Source organism: Balaenoptera physalus (genome assembly GCF_965194825.1).
Source record: "Balaenoptera physalus genome assembly, chromosome: 11".
Taxonomy (NCBI): domain Eukaryota; kingdom Metazoa; phylum Chordata; class Mammalia; order Artiodactyla; family Balaenopteridae; genus Balaenoptera; species Balaenoptera physalus.
Window position 1 is genome coordinate 99,705,036 of NC_138896.1, and position 21,481 is coordinate 99,726,516.

At 47.0% G+C, this 21,481-nt stretch overlaps 1 protein-coding gene across 5 annotated transcripts in view; it reads left to right on the forward strand.

Annotated features, from left to right (window-relative positions):
• Positions 1-218: 218 nt before the first annotated feature.
• EDEM1 (ER degradation enhancing alpha-mannosidase like protein 1) overlaps positions 219-21,481 on the forward strand; it is a 28,131-nt gene continuing 6,868 nt past the window's right edge. For 2 of the 5 annotated variants that reach the window (XR_014250558.1, XM_082412238.1), the window contains exons 1-11: positions 226-2,650; positions 5,083-5,145; positions 7,678-7,750; positions 11,057-11,160; positions 12,337-12,508; positions 13,884-14,067; positions 15,496-15,670; positions 17,229-17,349; positions 17,824-17,994; positions 19,843-19,916; positions 20,790-20,886. Coding sequence is in view for 4 of the 5 variants with exons in the window: in XM_082412238.1 (XP_082268364.1) it covers positions 2,133-2,650; positions 5,083-5,145; positions 7,678-7,750; positions 11,057-11,160; positions 12,337-12,508; positions 13,884-14,067; positions 15,496-15,670; positions 17,229-17,349; positions 17,824-17,994; positions 19,843-19,916; positions 20,790-20,886 (1,752 nt within the window). In the remaining variant the exon portion in view is untranslated. Of the gene's footprint in view, positions 2,651-5,082; positions 5,146-7,677; positions 7,751-11,056; positions 11,161-12,336; positions 12,509-13,883; positions 14,068-15,495; positions 15,671-17,228; positions 17,350-17,823; positions 17,995-19,842; positions 19,917-20,789; positions 20,887-21,481 lie in introns of all 5 variants that reach the window. The other 3 variants (XM_082412239.1, XM_082412240.1, XM_082412241.1) reach the window with 3 other exon arrangements.

Here is a 21,481-nt window from a genome sequence, read left to right on the forward strand (position 1 = left end):
AGGGCCAGCTAGTTACAGTAAATTTCTGGGACTAAAGTGCGAGAAAGCAGGGCAGTAGCTCTTTTTCTGCCTAGAGCCAACTAGCTTGGAGGACTTGAGACCCCCAACCTGACTTCTTCCCTTATGGTTTATGGAACGGAGCATATAAGGTTTTCTGCGAAGATTAAATGAGTACACGTGAAAGTAGTTTGAAACTCGCCAGACGTGTACAACTGGCAGGTATTGTCAGTTTGACCATGAAAAGCATCTTTCAAAAGTTAGATGGTTTTCTCTGGTTATGAAAAAAGATTTGTTTTTATTAGACCTTGTCTCTAATGTGAAAACAGGAGCTATTATCAATGTGGTCTGTAGTTGACTGTGGTGAGTTGAAATTTGCAGTAAAATAACTTAGGGAGGAAACATACACCGCGGTCCTTAATATTCACATTCAGTTTGCAAGTTCCAAGAAGGCAGACCTGAAAGTTGAGGATCAAGCGCTGATGTTGGACTTTCAGCAGGGTCCCTGGGTGCCTTTCACAGAGGAAAAGAATCTGTGTAGGCAGAAGACCCACGCTCCAACTCTTTATACTCTTTTCAATGCTTGGGCAGGCCTATCTCAGGATTTTGGACAGGAATAAGGCTCAGCCAACAAAAAGGGCCTTACTATGTGCCCGCTACCTTGTGTTATAATCAAATGTTTCTTTGGGTTCCTTCTCAGTCCCCATTATACCTCCTCTGTGTTGCTAAAAGTCCTCTGACTCTGAGAATGTGATGAGTGTTCCACGTGACAACTTTATCATCCTTAATCACTCCCTTGGTCACTCAGCCAATCTCTGATTTGAGCCACCCATCAGGCCTTGCTTCCCAAGCTTTTCAGGAACCTCGGTATATAAGCGGCACATGGTGTAAACTTATGGAGGGCAAACCTTTGCAGACATTTCCAAATGCAGCAAGCAAAAGAAAACAAAACCCCTAAACTGCTGAGTCATCACATGAAAGCAGTAGACCTTCAGAGCTGACATTTGCCACCTTATTAATTATGGGAAGCAGATACAGAGGGGTAAAGTGATTTGACCAGGAATCTATCCCACACCTCAAAGGATAGGTCACTGCTACAGTGTACAGGAGAGATGGTGGCAGTGGGAGGGGCAGGAGGGGACATGATTAAATAGATCTAGTAAAAATACTTTGGTGGTGGCAGCGGCAGCCTTTGCTCCTTCCGCTGTATCTTTTTAAAAGAGATCCTACTTCTGCGACAAAGGCAATATAACCTAACTCAATATTTCCTGAGATTGCCGGATGCTAAGAATTGCTCAAGAACACTTGTTATACACACATTCTCGGGACACTCCATTGGAGTTCGATAGGTCTAGGACAGGACCTGGGAACAATCACCGTGAGCAATTCTTACAAGTTACGGTGTTTCAATAAAAAAGTGTTAAAAGAGTACAAATTAGGATGTTTTAACAAAAATAATTCAGGATACCGTTTTGTGCAGTCTTAAGCTTAATGATACTATCATCCCCCCTACCACATAACAGACAAATTAAAAACCCTGTCCTACAGAAACGTCCTTTTTCCTCCTCGTTCCTTACGTCTTTTATCTGTCACCATCCCTAACACAGAGCTGGAGTAGTCTTCCTCCATCCTAGCTCCGCGAGAAACAGGCTCTACGCGGAACCGGTTGGGCCCGGGGCCACGTCCCTGTCCGCCGGCCGTCCGCTCCCGTGCCGCGCTCCCATTGGCTGGAAGTTCCCTCGTCCGGAGCCCGAGCGGTCCCTACTCGCCACGCCAATCCATCCGAATCCGCCCGCCCAGGGGGCGGGGCCAGGAGGGCGGGGCGGAAGGAGGGCGGGGCCTCGCGGCGCTGGAGACGTACGGGTGGCCTATGGCGCGGGAGGGAGTCCGCGGCCGCGCCCCGCGAGGCCGGGCAGGGGCCGGGCCAATCCGGGCGACCGGACGGGCGAACGTGGGGCCTGGCCGGCCGGGCCCGAGGTGCTGGGGGTGTGGGGACAATGGGCCAGTTCCTGGTGCGTCACGAGGGAGTTCCTTAAAGGGGAAGTGAGCGGAGCTACTGGGCAGACGTGGGGTGCGGTGGTCGGCGGGGAAGGCCCCCCGCGTTTGTAAATAATGCCCGCGGCGCCCGCGCGACCATGCAATGGCGAGCGCTCGTCCTGGGGCTGGTGCTCCTTCGGCTTGGCCTCCACGGAGTGCTGTGGCTCGTCTTCGGGCTGGGGCCCAGCATGGGCTTCTACCAGCGCTTCCCGCTCAGCTTCGGCTTCCAGCGCCTGAGGGGCCCTGACGGCCCCGCGTCTCCCGCCTCGGGGCCCGCGGGCCGGCCCGGGACGCCCGGGGGGCCGTCGGGGCCATCGTGGCTGCAGCCGCAGGTCCCTGGGCCGGCGGCGGGGCGGCGGCGGGCTCCGCGGCGGCCCGAGCCGGACGTCTGTGGCCCGGGCCACTGGGGCTACGTGCTGGGCGGCCGGGGCCGCGGCCGGGACGAGTATGAGAAGCGCTACAGCGGCGCCTTCCCGCCGCAGCTGCGCGCCCAGATGCGCGACCTGGCGCGGGGCATGTTCGTGTTCGGCTACGACAACTACATGGCGCACGCCTTCCCCGAGGACGAGCTCAACCCCATCCACTGCCGCGGCCGAGGACCCGACCGCGGGGACCCGTGAGTAGCCTGCGCCGGCCCGACGCCCAGGACCGCGCGCCGCACGCGCTTCCTTCCGTTCTCCTGGTGGGTGCAGCCTTCCGTCCTCCGGGTCCCCCCATTGGTGCCCGGGCGTTTAGGGTCTTGGGGGCAGCGCCCGTCCGTCCGGCGCCTCGGCTGACCCCCTTTGAGGTCGGCCTGGGCTGGGGGTTGCCTGGACGGCCCGGTGGCTGTCCTCTTGCTTCTCCCGGAATCTCTGTTACTGGACAGCTGTCAGCGCAGTTTCTTTTACAGATGGGGAAACTGAGGCCCAGAGACCGGAAGGGACAGTGGCAGTACCGAGGGGTGGCTTGGGGAGCCTTAGACTTCCATCTCCAACCCTTTCTCCAGGTGAAGGTCAAATCAAAATGAAATCCCTTGTAAACGCAGCTTCGAAACGGCACTTATCTCCCCCCACCTAGTCAACTCCAATTTTACTGCATAAAAATATAAAAATTCAGGAGTTGATCCTGAGAAGGGACTTTTTAAAGCCATCCAGTGAGTTTGAGGCAGAGCGGGGCTACAGCCTTTCTCCTTTATCACAGGGGCCGCTCCCTAGGCTGAGGACGGTTAGGTGGAAGGGAGAGAGAGAGGCTGGGTGGCCCAGATTTGGGGTCCTGATGCTCAAGATGACATTCCTTGCTCTGTAGGGTCTGTCCCATCAATTCCCCCACCCTGGTGGCAGGGCTGTCAGGGAAGATCTGCCAGTCTTCCCCTTCCATCAGCCGTGTTTGCAGAGGCTGAGCTTCAAGGGTTACTGCTGTTGACATCAGAGTCCAAGAGGACAGCACACCCAGCTAAGGACCTCCTAGCTGGAGGGAACCGGTGTGCCTTGACACTGACCCTGTTAGGCTGGATATGACTGCCTTTCTCTTGGCCGCTCCCCTCAGTTGGCAGTGGAGGAGTCGGGCTGCTTGGTCCCTTTGGACATTTGAGGCCTGTGTTTTCCTTCACCTGATGAAAAGCAGCAGAATCCAGTCCTTAGGTCCTAAAAAGGAAGCCCACACACTAAAGGGACTTAAAGAGTTTTAGACATGGTTGGATTATCTACAGATTCTTGTCTTAAATTGCATTTGGAGAGCATGATTTTTAGTGAAGCCAGGGGGACATCCTAGGTTAGCTTAAAAAGACTTGGCCTTTTTAAAGTTGTAGGAAACTGATGAGTTATATTTTTCATGTTTCACTGTATCAGGCTTTATACATAGAAATGTATTTTCTATCTCAATTTTTTTTTTTTTTTGAGAAAAATTTTAAGTAAGTTTTTGTTTAACTAGTTTTCTTTGCTTGGGGATGACGTCTGCTAATGAGTGGTTTGGTTTGACCAGTGACAGTCTGGATAAGTTGAGGTCAGGTTGCCTTGAGACAGATATGTTGCTTTTGGAAAGATGGAGTTAGAGATATTGAGGGGATGCCATGTGGGAAGGGTTGTGCCCTTTTGGTTGGTCAGCCTTGGTGTCTTTGAGGAAGTGAAAGAGCTCTGGGGTTATGGTAGCCTCGAGTAGACCCTCACACTGGCCGCTTGTAAAGAGTGGAAAGTTAATTTTTCTTATTCCTTTTCCTTTCACTTAACTCCTCTCAGACTTTAGTGTTTTCAGGAAAAGGGCAGGCCACCTTTACATCCCTGAAATAAATAACTGGTAATAAAAAATCTTTCAGATATTTATTTTAAGCAGATGTATTCTAATGATTACTGTCAAGTGAATTCTAATGATTCACTTAAAAAAGAGAGTAACTTAGCCATTAGAATATTATGTAAAAAGTACAGAAACAAAATATGAGTGCTAAATGTGCCTGTCTTTTCTTTTCAGTCACATTTACTTGAGGCTTATCTTGCCTGTCTTGTTTGACTGGCGGTAGGGTGACGAGTATTGACATGAAGTAAATAAAACCGGAACACTTTTTTAAAAATAGCAAACGTTTCTGTCCAGCTACAGATCACTATGCAAACTCAGTTCCTCTCACATCCCCGATTTGGGTTGGAGGATCCAAATTCAGAAGTTTCATCAAGTAAGTCTGGATATTAAAATTTTGCAGTCTCACGAATAATAACGTTAGTTCAGACCTTGGGTGCCTGACCCTTCTTCGTTTTCTCCCCAACCATTTTGCTATTCAAACAAAAAAGCAAATCAAACCAAACCGATGCTGGCCCCCAAACCGACTCGTTCCTAGGCACCCCTAGTTTAAGATGGCCTCCTCTGCATTCCCCTTTCTTCCTAAAATCTTGGCTTCCTTCAGGGTCAGGCTCAAGTCTTTTTCCATGACGCCACTGAACTGTTTGAAGATGACTGTCCTTGATCTACTCAGTTCTCCTTTCGGTTCCTTTCCTTTGAGCTGCTTTTCCACGTTTTAATATCGTGTGAGACTTGAGTACTGTTGTGTGTTCACCTTCCTTTCCCTTTGTCTTGTCTCCCCAGATTGTCAATCCCTGGAACACAGGGACTGTTTCTTATATTACCTCTGTGCCTACACAGCACCAGGTAGATTTCTGAACAGCTGTTACAGGTTAAGTATATGTGGAATTTTTTTTTTCTTTTTTACACATGCGTTTAATTTTGAACATGCTATGTTAGCATTATGTTAGCTGCATCGCCAAAAATTTTCTGTGAAAGGCCATAGTTTTCTCCATCTTCTCTGTTTGGGGGTAATAAGAACCTTAAAAATGCAGAGTGGGGTGAATGTCACGAACAGTCACACAGGGTAACTTAAGTGGAGAGCCATCGTGGTTCGGCAGCTGGTTATGTGGAAAGATGGACACTTTTGAACCCAGCCTTGTACCTGAAGTTTGAGTTCTTGGTCAGGCTGGCCATAGATCAAGAAGATTTTCACAGGACAGACAGATCACAGTCTCGCCTGCACGGTGGGCTGGCCTCAATGGACGCCCAGTAATCTGGCGCTGTTAGGCCGACAGGCTTCTGTGGAGTCTCTTGTTTCCTTCCTCCCCTCCCCATTTTTCTTTTTTCTATTCTGGCACATTTTGAAAGAGTGTGTAGCAATGATCTGGTAGAAAAGAATTTGGAAGTGTTTTCATGAACGCCTTAGGTCTTTGAGTGGATTTGTCTGAGTGGAGAGAAGGAACCACCAGTTACTACAAACACGTTTTTTCTTGTGCCAACTCTTATAATTGTTCTTTGTCGTGGCTGCTTGGGCGTTCTTTTGAGAAGTGTTTTAAAACTGGGTCCGTTGTAGTTATAGCCTGAAAGGAAGAGCACAGTAAACCATGGGAAGGAGTGCAGTGCTCCAGGTTAGTCATCCTTTCCAGGGCCGGTGCAGGTGGAAAGGGCGATACGCCACAGAGGAGGGTCCCTCAGGGGAAGCTGGTCACACGGGGTTCACCCAGCATCCAGCCTGGAGGCTAAGTGATGAGGGACCCGTTTTGTGATGAGGTGGGTTGTTGGAGCCAGTGCTTGGTTTATGAGCAGCAGAGCAATGGAGGTAAATATTTAAGCTCAGTAGAATGTTCTTGAGTGGGCAGCATTGAGCATCTCCCTGTCTCCTTTGGCCTTCCCCTCCAGCTTTTGACACTTCCTATATCCTCTCTGGCTGGCACTGCCCTTGAAGGGCTGAGCTTAAGCCACAGCTCTCGTCTTCAGAGGACCTTCTGCAATCATATTCGTGTGTTCGGAAAGAATCGACAGCTAGAAGCAGCAGGTGGGGTTCTTCAGCCGTGCAGTGTGCTGGCTTCGCGGCTTGGGAGAGACATGTGAGAGCCCTGGTTCCTAGATTGCCCCTTCTAGATAGCTTGTTTCAAACAAAGGAGGTAAAATTTTACCATACATTCTTTGTCCTAGATTAAGTGACATAATCAGCATAAAACAAAGGCTCAGGTAAAATCAGATGTGAGGTGTTGGAGCCGTTTATGCCTGTCTCACGTGGGGCCCACTTCGCCCCAGCTGAGGCGCATAGGAGGCCTCTCAGAGAGCAGGGCGAGCATTTGGAACACGGAGATGCTGCCCACGGGGAAGTGAGACAGGACCCATTAGAGAGACCCACGGAGTAGGTAACGTGGTCCGGGGATTTGATGGAAGACGTCATACTAACGGTGAATCAGTTGCTGAAGATAAAACTAGGGTTTTTTCACTGTGGTTTTTCATAAACGTAATCTTGAAACAGTCATCCTGTTTCTCTCCTTACTGACATCTTTTTCATCTTTTTCATTTCTCTCCTTACTTTCAAATCTTTTCAAGCTTCTGCAGTTGCCTTCTGGGTTTGTGGCAATGGGACAGGAATAACTGAACTCCCTAGAATTTGTCAGGCTGACTTTATGACTTGCACTATTTCTCCATCCCCACCTGTCCCAGATGTATTAGTATTATCCTTGTCGTTTTTAGCGCCATAAAGAACTGTCAGTTACCCTCTTTGTGGCCCTGAAGTTGGTGTCTTAAGATTGTTTCAGAGTGGGTGATCGGTGTTGCTTATGGGGCAGGAGGCGTGTGGCAGAAGCATTGGTGCAGCTGCAGTTACGGTGGGGATTCTTTGGGTGGTATGTTAGGGAAACAGTGGTGTAAAGCAGTTAATTTATTCCCCCACCCCAAGGACGGATGAGTGACACTGAGTCTGTAACTGAGGTATTTATTTGCTGCTTTGTGTGTGTAATCTGCGGCAGTGTCTGATTTCTGTATTAAAGTTTTATTTGCAGGTCATGTGACAGGGCCTCTCCTTTTTCATTCCTTATGATTTCGAAATCAGAGCTTTTTGAAGCTGGACAGAAAGGTCATTTGTGCTGTTAAAACTGTATCTCGGAGAGGGCAATGACTCCTGTTTCCCATTTCCTTACTTCCTGTTTTGTGTTCTTTCCACTATAGTATATGCGTGTGTGTCTCTGCTATTCTGTGACACTGTAGAGACTGTCCTTTGTGAGGCAGAAGGACCATTGCCATACTGACCCACCCACAGTAGTCCCTGAATAAATAAGTTTCCAGCAATTTTAGTTTCTGATGAGTGTTTAGTTTTACTGTCTTTTTTCTCTTGTAAAGTACCTTTGTTTAATTTTAATTTTCTTTCTTTTTCAGTTCAAATCTGAACATCAATGATGTCCTAGGGAATTATTCACTGACTCTTGTTGATGCGTTGGATACACTTGCAGTAAGTGTTCAGCTTTATTATTATTTTTACAAATTAATTAAGATATTTTGGAGTTAATTACCCTTACTTTCCCCCAGGGATGAGAATTCCAGGAAACGTGATTCTCAACATGTATTCATAGCTCTGATAGCTATTGTTTATTTTAATGAGCTTAATGCTGAGAGCAAGAAAAACACTGAAGGTTAGATGAGGGGAAATGTGATTCCCCTAAAAAAGCAGAGAAGAAAGTGTGATTGTTGGGCTTCCTGGTGGCACAGTGGTTAAGAATCCACCTGCCAATGCAGGAGACAGGGTTTCGAGCCCTAGTCCGGGAAGATCCCACATGCCGTGGAGCAACTAAGCCTGTGCGCCACAAGTACTGAGCCTGCTGCGCTCCAGAGCCCGCAAGCCACAACTACTGAGCCCACGTGCCACAACTACTGAAGCCCGTGCTCCTAGAGCCCGTGCTCCACAAGAGAAGCCGCTGCAATGAGAAGCCCGCACGCCGCAACTAGAGAAAGCCCGTGCGCAGCAACAAAGACCCAGCGCAGCCAAAAATAAATAAATTAATAAATAAATAAATTTTAAAAAATGTTTTTTAAAAAAAAGAAAGTGTGATTGTTTTGGGGGAAACCTATTTTTCTGCGGGGTTCCCCCACTATTTTATTTCTTAAAGGAACCAGTATACAGTTACTGTAGTTAAGATTTCAGAAGTAAAAGACAGGATCTCAGGATTTCAAGATCTCCAGGGGACAAGATCCCCTGAAATGTGCCCCAGCTACTGGCCCCCCAGAATCAAGTCTGAGCCCTGGTTCCAGCCCCTGCGCAGAGACCCTCTGTATAAACACTCTTGTTTTATTTGCTTTCCGTGTTTTGTGGACACTACCCCCTCCAGACTTGGGCTGCCAGCTCAGGGGCACCCTTTACGTGCTCAGCCCTTGGTTTCCTTCAAGGCAGCTGGAGACCTCTAGACAGATGAGCCAAAGCACATGGAAGGCAGTCAGGCACCGTGCGTGGTTCTTATTACCAGGCTGCCGTGTGTGCTTGGCGTGCCTCACGACCCTTTGCTGTAGAATACAGCAAGGGACTATATTCCAGTGTAGCGTTGAAAAATTTCCTTAGTCAACATGATTCTACTACCTCTTTGCTCTCCTCCGTTGTCCGGCACACCTTTACCATAAGAGAATTTGTACTGTAGTTGATTCCAAATCCTGCATTTTAACTTTCCTTAAACAGAGTTTGAAACTGTCAGGAGTTAGAATTGGGTAACGCTAGCTAAGTTTGCATTACAACTGTCCCAGATCTTGCTAGTAGTAGAATTACTGGAACTTGGGAAGAGCTGGAGTGGTCCTTCTAAATTCCCCTAGGCTCATGGTCTAACAGAGAGTCCGGGGTTTCGTTCTGCCAGGCTGTAGTTGCACAGCAGTTTAGTTTCCCAGTCTCTCCTTCTGAAGTGATTGCTACTCCCTGTCAGTCATGCACCGTCACTGATCAAAATGTGCCCGGACGGGTGTGTTCACCCTGATTAGAGTTAACTTGTTGAGGGGACCAGAGGCTGACTCAGGCTACAAGTGTCGCTTTAAAAAAAGTCCCAAGACTCATATATAGCTTATGAAAGCACAACTTTTCCCCATGACCTCTCTCTTTTTGCCCCATTGTGTCTTTTTATCTGTCTGCCATGCTCTTGAAGTACAGAGACCTTGTCTCTGTTACAGTCACTGCACTCTGTCCACACCGCATGGTATCTGATACATGATAGGAGTGCAAATACGTGTTAAGGAAATGAATTTCTAGTAACCTGGCATTTCCCAACACAGATTCCAAGGGTGTTCTCCCTCAAAGAAGAATTCTGTTCCCAAATGAACTTGAGAAGTTCTACCAGTCTGTCCCACCACTGGAGAGCCACAATGCACACCAGCAGTTTAAAGGCTCTGAGAAGTTCTGAGAAGTAAAGAAACCCAATCCAGCTTTTCTTGAGCCTGAGTGAATGATTTCAGAGCCTCGTTACTCTGTTCCGTAGCTGTCTAAAATGGCAAATTACAATATATCGTTGAAAGCTATTGGCTTCCTTTGCCATCCTCCACATGATCTGAGATCATATCAGCCCCTGCAGCTGCGAACAGATTTTGCTGCTGGTGAACATCTGTAGGGAAACAGACCCATCTCTGTGGTTTTCATTGTAGAACATCCGGTCTTTAAGGTGCACTTGAGGCTTATTTTTCAGGTGTTACTTCTGTTGACGTTTCCCTTTTCTTTTGCTGACATTTTAAACAAACTTTAACAGGTGTGCTTTGGAAACACTTGGACAACAGCAGTCCCTTGACTGTTAGATGCAACTTGTGTCATGATCGCATAATCTTCTAAAAAGAAGGAACCGAAAGCCAGAAAAGAAACGTCTGTACTTGCTCTGCATGTAACAGCAAAATAACAATGAGGGGGAGAAAAAGAAAAAAAGATGCACTAGATCAATAAACACTAGGAAATAAGACATACTTGAAATAAGTAGTGTCTGAATGAAATTGTTTTTTCTTGTTTTTTTTTTTTTTGGTGTCTTTATGATGTCATTATAGTGCCAGGATTGTCATAAAATTTTGAACAGCATGAAAGCATTTCTATTCAGGTTATTTTATCAAATTTTATGTCCAATTTGCACTTCATATAAGAGAGAGAAGCTTGGAATGATACCATATCCACACACCCAAAATAGGAATCCTAATTCTAGAACATTTCTTACGAAGGACGTAGAGCTGGTTATTTGTATGTTTTGTTTGTTTTGAATGTCATTGGTCTTACGCTATGCTCCAAAAGATAATACCACTGTTTCCCAAAGTGTTCAGACATCTGGGTAACAAACAAGGAGTCAGTTTTCCAGATGTTTCGGTCTCCTGGGAGCTAAGCGCCCAAGCTGTCACGTTATTTGAGGAGCAGAGGGAAAGCCATGTTTTTCGTTTCTTCAGTTTTTGGATTTATTGTTACTCATTTCAGGAATTTCCGGAACTGTAACGCCTTGCGTGCTAGACAAGATGAGACAGAAGTTGAGGGAGAATGGGGCAGGACGATGAGGGCTGCTAATGATTTTATGAGGAGTTAGTGACACAGTTCTGCCATTTGGAGATAGGATGCTTGAGTTTCGTGGAGATGGGCTTGCCGTCTGTCCCAGAATGTGTTCTAAGAGATAACTGTGCTCTTCTACCTTTTGTGTTTCTACTCCCACGAGTGGCAAGACCACACGTACGGACGTTCAGATGAAGTGGCCCAGCTCCTGCGATCATGCAGCCTCAGTGTCACTTCAGGCCGTTGTAATGGTTTGTGTTCCTCTTTTTAAAGATAATGGGAAATTCATCCGAGTTCCAGAAAGCAGTCAAGTTAGTGATCAACACAGTGTCATTTGACAAAGATTCCACCGTCCAAGTCTTTGAGGCCACGATAAGGTAAAATAGTACATCAAACGGATTGAAGGCTGCTTTTGGGTGTGTAAGGAGAAAACTCCTGGAGGGTCCACCAGCCCCGGGGTCTAGGTAGGGAGTCCGTGCAGACCTGGTGGGCACTGTGTCCCCTTTTCATCTGCTTTTGGATTGATCAAAACTGAAACAATTGCCATTTCAAAGTAATTATATTTGGGGCCAAATAGAAAGACACATTGTAACGCAGGTTTAAGATAGATGTCCCTTTAAAGGAGTTTTTCATTATTTCACTTTATGTCTAGTCTCACTTCCTTCACTGTGTCCTAGGAAAACCCCTATGTATTTCTGAAGGAATCAGAGTTTCTCCTGTCACCCACCACCTGCAGAAAACCACTGCTGACCATTTGGGTCTCCCTCCCTCTCCCTCCCTCTAATGTACTGGGCTCATGTTTTATATCTTGCCTTTTTAGTTTGATAAGATTGGGACTGCTTTCCTATTCCATTTAAACTTTGAAAATTGTATCACTGCGTTACATTCCAGATGTAGCATTTATTTAAAATTAAAGTTACGAAAACATTTGTTCTGAAAAATGTCACAATCTGCTTCAGCTCACTGGAGGGGGACCTGAGCTCGTGGCTGCTGAGGGACTGAGATCTAAGCTGGTGGCGCCTGCCTCTCAGCCGGGTCGTTCTCTCCTTCTCCTCCTCTTCCCCACCTTGCCTCTTGACCGGAAGTTGGAGAATTTGACGTTGCTTGGCAGCTAGAACTACAAAAGTTACTTAGTGTGTGTTGTCTTGCTCTTTTCTGTTTCTTATTTGGCTAAGTTTTTTCCCCACGTGAGAGAAACCAAGAGTAGTTTATTAATACTAAAAGGTGATATTTATTCTGGGAATGATTAGGACACTCCCTTCTGATGAGATGATGAAAACGACTAAACACTGTTACTACTTTAAGTGGGATTATTCTCAGTAGCCTTAGAAGAATGGTTCGCTTTCTCCCTTTCGATAATGCTGTTAGCTAACAATTGATCGTTTACTGTCAGGGCTGGAAAGAACTTCAGGGCGTCATTAAGTCCAGTCCCTCTGATTTCAGGCAGTGCTAAGTCCATAGGGAATTCAAGCCTGCTTCTGTCATTCTGAGCTGGATTGTACACATTTACAAGCAACGTGATTTTATTCTTCTTTTGTTCTTCCTGCCATTAGGGTCCTGGGAAGCCTTCTTTCTGCCCACAGAATAATAACTGACTCCAAGCAGCCCTTTGGTGACATGACGATTAAGGATTATGATAATGAGTTGTTGCACATGGCTCACGACCTGGCCGTGCGGCTCCTCCCTGCCTTTGAAAACACCAAGACAGGGATCCCCTACCCTCGGGTAGGTAGACGGGCGTCAACAGCACACCACCTTCCCGGATTAAAACTCTTTGTTGATGAATTTATTTGCGGGAAGGAGTGGGGCTGATGCGGAAGAGGAAAGCCATGTCCTTGAGAGAATTTGGCCCTAAATATGATAGAAATGGTTTTTAATTCATTCAGCATTTACTGAACACCTGTTGTGTGCTGGGCATACAGTGACATATTTGACTTAATCCCTCCCCTTAAGGAAGTTATGTTCCTGTGCTCAGTATTCTTTTTTAAAAAATATATTTATTTATTTATTTATTTATTTATTTTTGGCTGCGTTGGGTCTTCGTTGCTGCACGCGGGCTTTCTCTAGTTGCGGCGAGCGGGGGCTACTCTTCATTGCGGTGCGCGGGCTTCTCATTGTCGTGGCCTCTCTTGTTGCGGAGCACGGGCTCTAGGTGCACAGGCTCAGTAGTTGTGGCTTGCGGGCTCTAGACCGCAGGCTCAGTAGTTGTGGCGCACGGGCTTAGTTGCTCCGCGGTATGTGGGATCTTCCCAGACCAGGGTTCGAACCCATGTCCCCTGCATTGGCAGGTGGATTCTTAACCACTGCACCACCAGGGAAACCCTGTGCTCAGTATTCTTAACCCTTTTTGCAGGTGGGATTTATATCCCCTGCTGCAAAACAGTGGGGGCAATTTGTCTTCATTTCTGACTTGGGTCCATTTCCCCACATGTACGCTGTAGGAGCTCAGCGAATGTTCTTTTGAACACTTGATGTGGATCTTTCAAATAAAGCCTGTACAGACCAGTAAGTTAGCTGCTGATTTAAATGCAAGGTCTGGAATGAGATTCTACCTTTGTGGCATCTGATGTACTGAGTCCAGAACCCCTCTGAGAGTTGAGTCAGCCTTTGGGTCACCAACCAGTGGAGAATTGCCAGACCACTGAGCCTCAGTGATGAAACAGGCTGTCACTTTCTCGCTGGGTTCCTTTCTCTCTCAGTCCAAGATTTGTTAATGTTTGCTGAGCAGGACTGAGTTCATGGCAGCTCACTTAAAATTTCTACGTGATTCCACAGCTTGCCTTTGTCCCCAGTGCCAAAGCCTGGTGCTGCGTAACCATGAAGAGAACCTGCTGGAAAGAGGCAGATTAGTGAATAGCGTTATAATGATTCCCCCAAGACTTGCTCTTATTAATAACACAGGGCTCTGGTGTTCGTACTGTCTTGTTTGTGTCTTACACTTACTGCCATTTTCCTTCTGGATGTAAAGTGGGAGGTGGCGGGCTGACTCCCCCGTGGTGAGCTTGGTTCATTAGTGGAGTGTGGTCGCTGTGACCCGGTCTTCTAGCCCTGTGGGTTCCTTGACTTCTGCCACAAGCCCTTTGTCTCTTCCTGTCCCTAGGTGAACCTAAAGACAGGCGTTCCTCCTGACAGCAATAATGAGACGTGCACGGCCGGCGCTGGTTCCCTGCTGGTGGAATTTGGGATTCTGAGTCGACTGCTGGGGGATTCCACGTTTGAGTGGGTGGCCAGGCGAGCTGTGAAAGCCCTTTGGAACCTGCGGAGCAACGATACGGGGTTGTTAGGTGTGGGGCACCTGTGAGGTCCTTGGCACTGCGCACATCGCCCCCTTTCCTTTCCTCTTCTCTGGGGCTCTCCCTCCTTTCCACTCCTTCTTCCTTGTACTATTGAACCTGAAAATTGACAACTCAGAGGGAAGGGCCCTCCCTCGGTGTCTGCCACATCTGATTTCTCCGTGTGACTTTTCACTTAGAGGGAGGCTGGAAGGTTGATGGGACAGAATAATGCTCTTCCTATTTGAGGGCTCCCTTCTGATCTGAATCCCTTGGCATATTCCACTTGAAAGTAATTGTTAAATGCTATAAAAAGAACTGCCTCGGAGGCAGATTATATTGCTTCAGTATAAGGTTCCAAAGATAGGAAGTTAGAGTTAACTGGTAGAGTGACTTTCTCCTTTTAAAAAATCTCGGCATGTGGTAGTAGGTTAAAAGCCCAGATTAAACCTGTATTAGATTTTATTTTTTACCCTTGAGAATTTTGATCAAGATGTTATTAAAAAATTATTACGGAAAATTTCAAACATATCAAAGTAGGAAAAAGTATAATGAATAATGAACCCCTATGTACTCCTTATTTATCTTCAATGATTATCAGTATTTTACTAGCTCAAGATGTTATTTTAAAATAGGTTGTTTGCCTCTTGTAACTATCTAATTTTGAGAAATATTTTCTTTTTGTCATCGGGAAGGAGCTGGATTGGTGGTCCTGGAGCCTAGAGTGTCATTGCAAAAGTGCTGCTTTTTAGAAGTGATCTTCGATTACTCTTCCTTAAGTTCTTCAATTCATTTACAAATTTGTTGTATTTAACAATAACAGTAGAAACAAAATAGTTGCCCCGTCACCCCATTACCAGTGTCACCCCAAACTGTCAACTTTAAAATTTTCCATAGGCCCTTGCAGCCTGTCATGTGCAACTTTTATATACTTTCAAATTATAATATAGATATTTTTATTCTGCCTTTCATTTGGCAAATCATGCAGGTGGTTTCAAGTTATCTTGTTTTCACAGTTATTGTCTTTAAAATCTATATGACAGTCCATTAACTCTTCTGATGTTGGACGTTTGGATTATTTTTGTTTTTCTTTTTTTTTTTCCATTTTACAGGTAATGTAAATTATATAATTCATCATTCTCTGATGAACAACACCCTTTAGGCTTTTGAAATGCATTGTCAATCTGGAAAAGCAACACGACAAACCTATTTTTCTTGTGCATTAAATGTTTTCCCCATTTTTGTGTCCGTGTTGAAACACTGTATGCTCAGGAAGCTCGTGCCACCCATGCTGCTGATAGGACCGATAAAGACGTGAGGGCCACGCATTCATCCCTCCTCTTTCCTGTGAGGGACGAAGGTGCTGAGGAGCAGAGGGGCTGAAGTAGGAGGTCCCCCTGCCCGCCACCTGGGCCCTGACGAGCTTGCTTGTTTTCACAGGCAATGTTGTGAACATTCAGACGGGCCATTGGGTCGGAAAGCAGAGTGGCTTGGGTGCCGGACTGGACTCCTTCTATGAATACCTCTTGAAATCTTACATTCTCTTTGGAGAAAAAGAAGACCTAGAAATGTTTAATGCTGCATATAAGAGTATTCAGAACTACTTAAGAAGAGGGTATGTCTCCTCACCATCTCTCTTACTGTCCCGTCGAGCAAATAGAATGTATTGTGAAATGCTCGTATTTTTCTCAACATAGATTCACAGGGTCTTTTGGTCTCTGCCCTCATTTTACTGCCTCCTAGTTGTTTGTTAGTCATTTGAGGGGGTGGTGAAGAGGTATATTAGCTATTTACTGCTGCGTAACAAATTACCCTGAAACCTAGTGGCTTAAAACAGCAAACATTATCTCACCCATTTTCTGAGGGTCAGGAAGCCAGGAGCAGCTGGGCTGGTCCAGGGGCTCTCACGAGGTCATCCACAAGCTACTGGTAGGGGCTGCAGCCTTGTCACGGCGCAGTCAGGGCTGGAGGGTCCCCTCCCAGGCTTCAGTTCTTCACGTGCTGTGGCTGGAGGTGTCAGTTCCTTGCCATATGGGCCTCTTTGTAGGCAGCTCATGGCAGCTGGCTTCCCCAGAATGAGTGATCTGAGAGAGAAGGAAAGAGAGCCACCAGAATGGAAGCCATATGCCTTTATGCCCTAATCTCAGAATGACAACCAGCACTTCTGCCGGGCGCTGTTGGTCACACAGACCAGGGCTGATGTAGTCTGTGAGGGTACTGCACAAGGGTGTGACAGCCAGGAGGCAGGGGTCACTGGGGGCCACCTGGAGACTGGCTGCCGCAAGGAGTGACACATCCCTCTGTTTCGCTGGTTTTATTTGCACATAGAGCTGTAATGCGGCACAGTTGTTTTGGTTCTTTCACTTTCTAAAGAAGTTGGGATTGGTCTTTATACTTGATGAGAGAAAGGGTAGTTACCACCTTTCTTTCCCCCTCTGTGTTTGTTTAAAACAGCTTTGTTCCCCGCTTGTCAGTTGTGCATTCAGGATGGCAGAAGAGAAGTGCCATTCGAAGCTGCAGCGGCTTCGACCCTGGTGCCGCCTCTGTCTTCCCTGGGTCTTCCCTTGTGCACATGTGTGTGTTAAGTGGTCAGTGCAAGTGATAGCTACTGAGTTGCCTGCCCATTTCTACCCTAGCTGTTGTAGGATCATTCAAGTGATGTGTTTTAATAAGAGGCTGTTTGGCCAGAGTTCAGTCCTTTTCAATTTTTAAAGCACGTAAATTTACTAAATTAGTAGTAATCCCGGAGCTTCTTGCTCTGAGGTGTTCCTCCAGGCCCATGGTATAGGATTTTATTAGAGAAGAGACTCTTTTTTTGTGCAGAAATAACCAGACTTCCCCACTCAGGTCAAAACTGACCCATGCTATATACCAAATTACGTGGAAGTATTTCTCAAACCTGATTGTCAAAGTGCTTTCTGCAAAATGCAGTGAAATCCCAACGTGTTACCATGGCTGAGTTTAGAACTTTTATCCTTTGGTAAGTGTCATCTTATGCTAGAGTCTTGTATTGAGAGGTAGAGGCAATCTGTCTCCAAAGGTTTAAAGAATGAGTTAGGAGAAAAGGTTAATATGTTGATTCCATTTAAGTGAAGCTGCCAGGGGCTGCTGGGAGAACAGAGCTGGAGCTGTTTCTCTTTCTTCCCCTTTGACCGCTCTGCTTGGCTCCTCAGTCGGGAAGCCTGTAACGAGGGAGAAGGGGACCCGCCCCTCTACGTCAACGTGAACATGTTCAGCGGGCAGCTGATGAACACGTGGATTGACTCTCTGCAGGCGTTCTTCCCAGGACTGCAGGTATTTCGCAATCCTGTTTGCTAAGAAAAAGCAGTCATTGGAAAGGGCTTTTTTCCCCCCTCTGTTTTCTTTTTATGGTACCAGAACATTCTCTGGCTCCTTCAGATTTGGGAAGTGAATAGCACAGTACGTCCCCATCATTCTCTTTGGAAATTACTGCACACTAAGTCAGTGCAAAGCCATGCCAGAAGAGTAACGGCGTGTGATTTTTGGATGGTTCATGTCTCAGTTGTCTGTTCTTCGTTCATGAGTACAGCTAGCCTCTTGTCCTATGCATTTCTCAGGGCTTTGGCATTGATGGCCAGATGAGGGGTGGGGGGGTCTGTCTGGGATGCTCCTTTTGGGTTGGTTTTGTCTCCAGCCACGTTTGTAGGTCAGATGACCAGTGGGGGGAGGGGGGAGCCCAGGGCCTGTGTCACGTCTTGCCAGTCTGAGAACAGTGACTTAGCCTGGTGACCTGCGCCTTCCCTGTAGGTTCTGATAGGAGACGTGGAAGACGCCATCTGCCTGCACGCCTTCTACTACGCCATATGGAAGCGCTACGGGGCCCTCCCCGAGAGGTACAACTGGCAGCTGCAGGCCCCCGACGTGTTCTTCTACCCGCTGAGACCCGAGCTGGTGGAGTCCACGTATCTCCTCTACCAGGTACTGGAGTTTGTTGAGCAGTAGTTTGTGTTGAAATGCTGGGAAGACCTGTAGCAGTTGGTTCGTAGGGAACACTTGCTGACAGGTGGGGAATTGTGTTGTTTCATAGCGACCGTTAGAGTGACCGCCGGCCCAGACCCTTGTTAGCGCTCAGTGTCTGTCCTGGTTGCACGGGACGGGGAAGACGTCTGCGGTCATGTACGCGTTTGCCCTACATTCTGCAAAGCTGACTTGTATCTTTACTGCAGGGCTTGTTTCTCACATCCTTCAGTCAAGAGGAAGATTTGGTACTCTCTGTTTTCCAAATTTATTTGACCAAAGAACTCTTGTTGGGGGATGCATTTCTGTCCTCATGTACTGTGGAACCCTGGTCTGTGTAAAGTATTCAGATAGAAAAATTATTTTTCTTAGTTGGAAAGGGAATCATCTGGGATTGTCTGAGTGCCTACTTTTGTTTAATCCTTCAAAAAAACATACAGTGTTCCTCTTTTGTGAAATTACTTGAATGCCAGAGGAAATGTCACTTTAACTGTGAAGAGTCTTCTCCCCGACGGTTTAAGGCTGATATTTATACCTCTGTGCGTGCCATACATATATACACATCGAGAGCTGTCAGCCATTCGCAAATTCAGCAGCACGAGCTGCTCACTTTCCAAGAAGCTGGCCCTCCGTGCGTTCGGCAGACGCGTGTAGTGGGCAGGCCCTCGCGAGGAGATCTGATGAGCTCTGGTAGTAGGATTAGTAGTTTAGATTTATTCCATAATTTTTTTTAGCACCGAATCCTTGCCATTTGCTTCTGAAAAAGGGAGAAATCCTGTGCAACTGGTAACTGACCTCAGGTGTAGAGAGACCTTGTGAGTTGTACGTAAGCTCTCAGGGGTGGGGAGGTAGCCTCTGATTTTGCCTCCCGGATCCCAGATCCCAGGGTAGAGTCCGGCCACTCACGCTCCGAGGGTGACAGACTCGGGTGCTGGCTGAGTTCTCCTCTTAAGCTTAGGTCTGTTGCCTTTGGGTTTGTGCCTCTTTGTTTCCGTCACTGCTTCTTTCTTCTTGCAGCTTCTTCCTCATATTGACTACTTTCTTAGAATCCAGAGAGATCTTCGGCTTTATAGCCTTGCCTTCTGAAGCGGTGCCCTGTGATCTCTTAATCCAGAAGCAGCTGACCCTGTGGTCGTTTGCTTTTGCTGCTGCGCTGTTGGCGCTGGGCACGAATTATAGGTGATCCCCAACTTTCAAACTAGTTTTGGGATAAAAGTCTCCTCTTCCCAGAGAATTTTTTTTTTCCCCTAACAAAACCATCTATGAGCATGTGACAGAAGAGGAAGCAAGCCAGGGACTGAGTTCCTAGGGTGATTAGAGAGCACAGCATGTGGAGGCCTCTTTAGATACTTGGAGAGTCTTCTTGTCCCCTGGCCCTCCTCACGGTGCTGTGGATGGAACGGGGGCAAAGTCCTGTTTCCCTGTGCTTGCAGTTTAAGTTTCTAGCGAGTTCCGAGGCAACACAGAAACAGGATTTGTTCTCAGATATGGGACTGTCAGTGAGGCGTTGTTTCATTTCTCCTCATGATGGGGATCAGGAGAGCCAAAGGCAGGGAGTTGATCTGCCCTGGGGCAGATCTTCTCGCCCCCCCATTCAAGTTAAGCAGGTTGGAGGTGCGCTTTGATGTGAACTGACAGAACACCTTAATCCTGTAACATTCACGACCCTTCAGGATAAAGTGAACTGGCCCGTGCCTTCCTTGGGACGGTGACTCACCTCCGCGGGACCGTCCTGCAGTCACCGCCATGTGTGTTGACGGCATGTCTTCCAGGCCCCCGCTGGATCACATTCTCTCGTGTTCTCTCTAGGCAACCAGGAATCCCTTCTACCTCCATGTAGGAATGGACATTCTGCAGAGTCTGGAAAAGCACACAAAAGTCAAGTTAGTTTTCTAAGTTCCTTCCTTTTTCTGTTGGCCACTTCTGATTTCTTTTGAGTTGTGCTGAGGTGATATTACTCTATTTTGCACTTTACTTTTTAGAACAGGTCATTAATGTTAATTTTGTAGGGAAATTGCTTACTTCTTGTGTAGTAGAACCTGCCCATTATAGTGGGAATTAGAAATGTTTTTTCACCTTTATTCTTGTAGGGTTCCAGCAGACTCTATGAGCTCTTTTTAAGTAACTTATTTCCCCTGTTATACAAATAATATATATACTAAAAAGTTTAGGGAATATAGAAAATACAGAGGTAGAATATTATCACTGTAATCTCCATGTGCAGAGATAACTACCATCAACATTTAAGTGTATAGTTTTATATTCTTTTATATATTTATATATAAATATATAATGTGTGTATATACGTATATGTATAAAAACTCTATTTCAGTTTTGCGATGTGCTTTTTTTACTTAGCTATAATATCATGAGTATTTTCTTACAAAATACTGTCTTAGACTATCAAATGGTTAGTCAGTCTATACAAGTACTGGGACACAAAATTTAAATCAGTCCTTTTGAGTTTGTTGCCAGTCATTTTCTTGGTGTCCTGTTATGCTTTTGGCAAATACTCTCCTCCGCCCCCATCCCCCTTCCGCTACCATTAAGCTGATGATTCGGCAGCCAGACCACTTTTTAATGAAGTTTGTAGACCATCTAGGCTGAAAAAGGACAGCCCTTAAACCTGCCCTAATTTGTTTCTCACGTGGTGTTTGATCCCTTGGTTGTTCTGTTAATAGGCTACTTCTGCCTCTTAGATTAATAAGCAGGTGGGAAGGAGCAGAGGTGGGACTCACTGGATGATTGTTTCGCAGGTGTGGCTACGCTACGCTGCATCACGTCATCGACAAATCCAAAGAGGACCGGATGGAGAGCTTCTTCCTCAGTGAGACCTGTAAATACTTGTATCTGGTATGTGTGTGGTAAGAATAACCCAGGAAGGGCTCCATCCTGCTGACAGCAGGCACTCCTCTGCCTTCCATCTAACATACACCGCCAGGCGCTGCCCCAGGCCGGACGTCTCGCTGGCCCGGGGGCGCGGCACTGTCGGAGCAGAGGCACGTCGCTGTCTGCTCCGTGGTTCCTGACCTCGTAGAGGAGGCACTGCCGAGTGCACACACAGACACACTTCGGGTTGCACGTTGCGTGAAGCACAGGTGACGGTTCCTGGGGGACCCTTGTTAGCGTGGAGGTCACGAGGCTTCCCTGAGGAAGACCGCAGAGCCTCAGCTCTTACTTCCCCTGACCTGGGCGCTCTCGGTGAGACCCATAGCCCGGCCGGCTCTCTGTCCGTACACACATCCTCGCGTGTTTAGGGAGAGACTGAATTTTTGGACCTGGAAGGAGCCTTCGGGATCATCTAGTCGGTGTTCATTCTTCCCCTCAGGCGACTGGCCGGGCTTCTCGGGCTGACGACGTGGCAGAGCCGAGGCTTGAGCCCTGGGCCCCATTCCTCGTCCGGTGCTCTTTCCACTTGGCTGCGTGGCCACGGGCGCGCATGGCATCT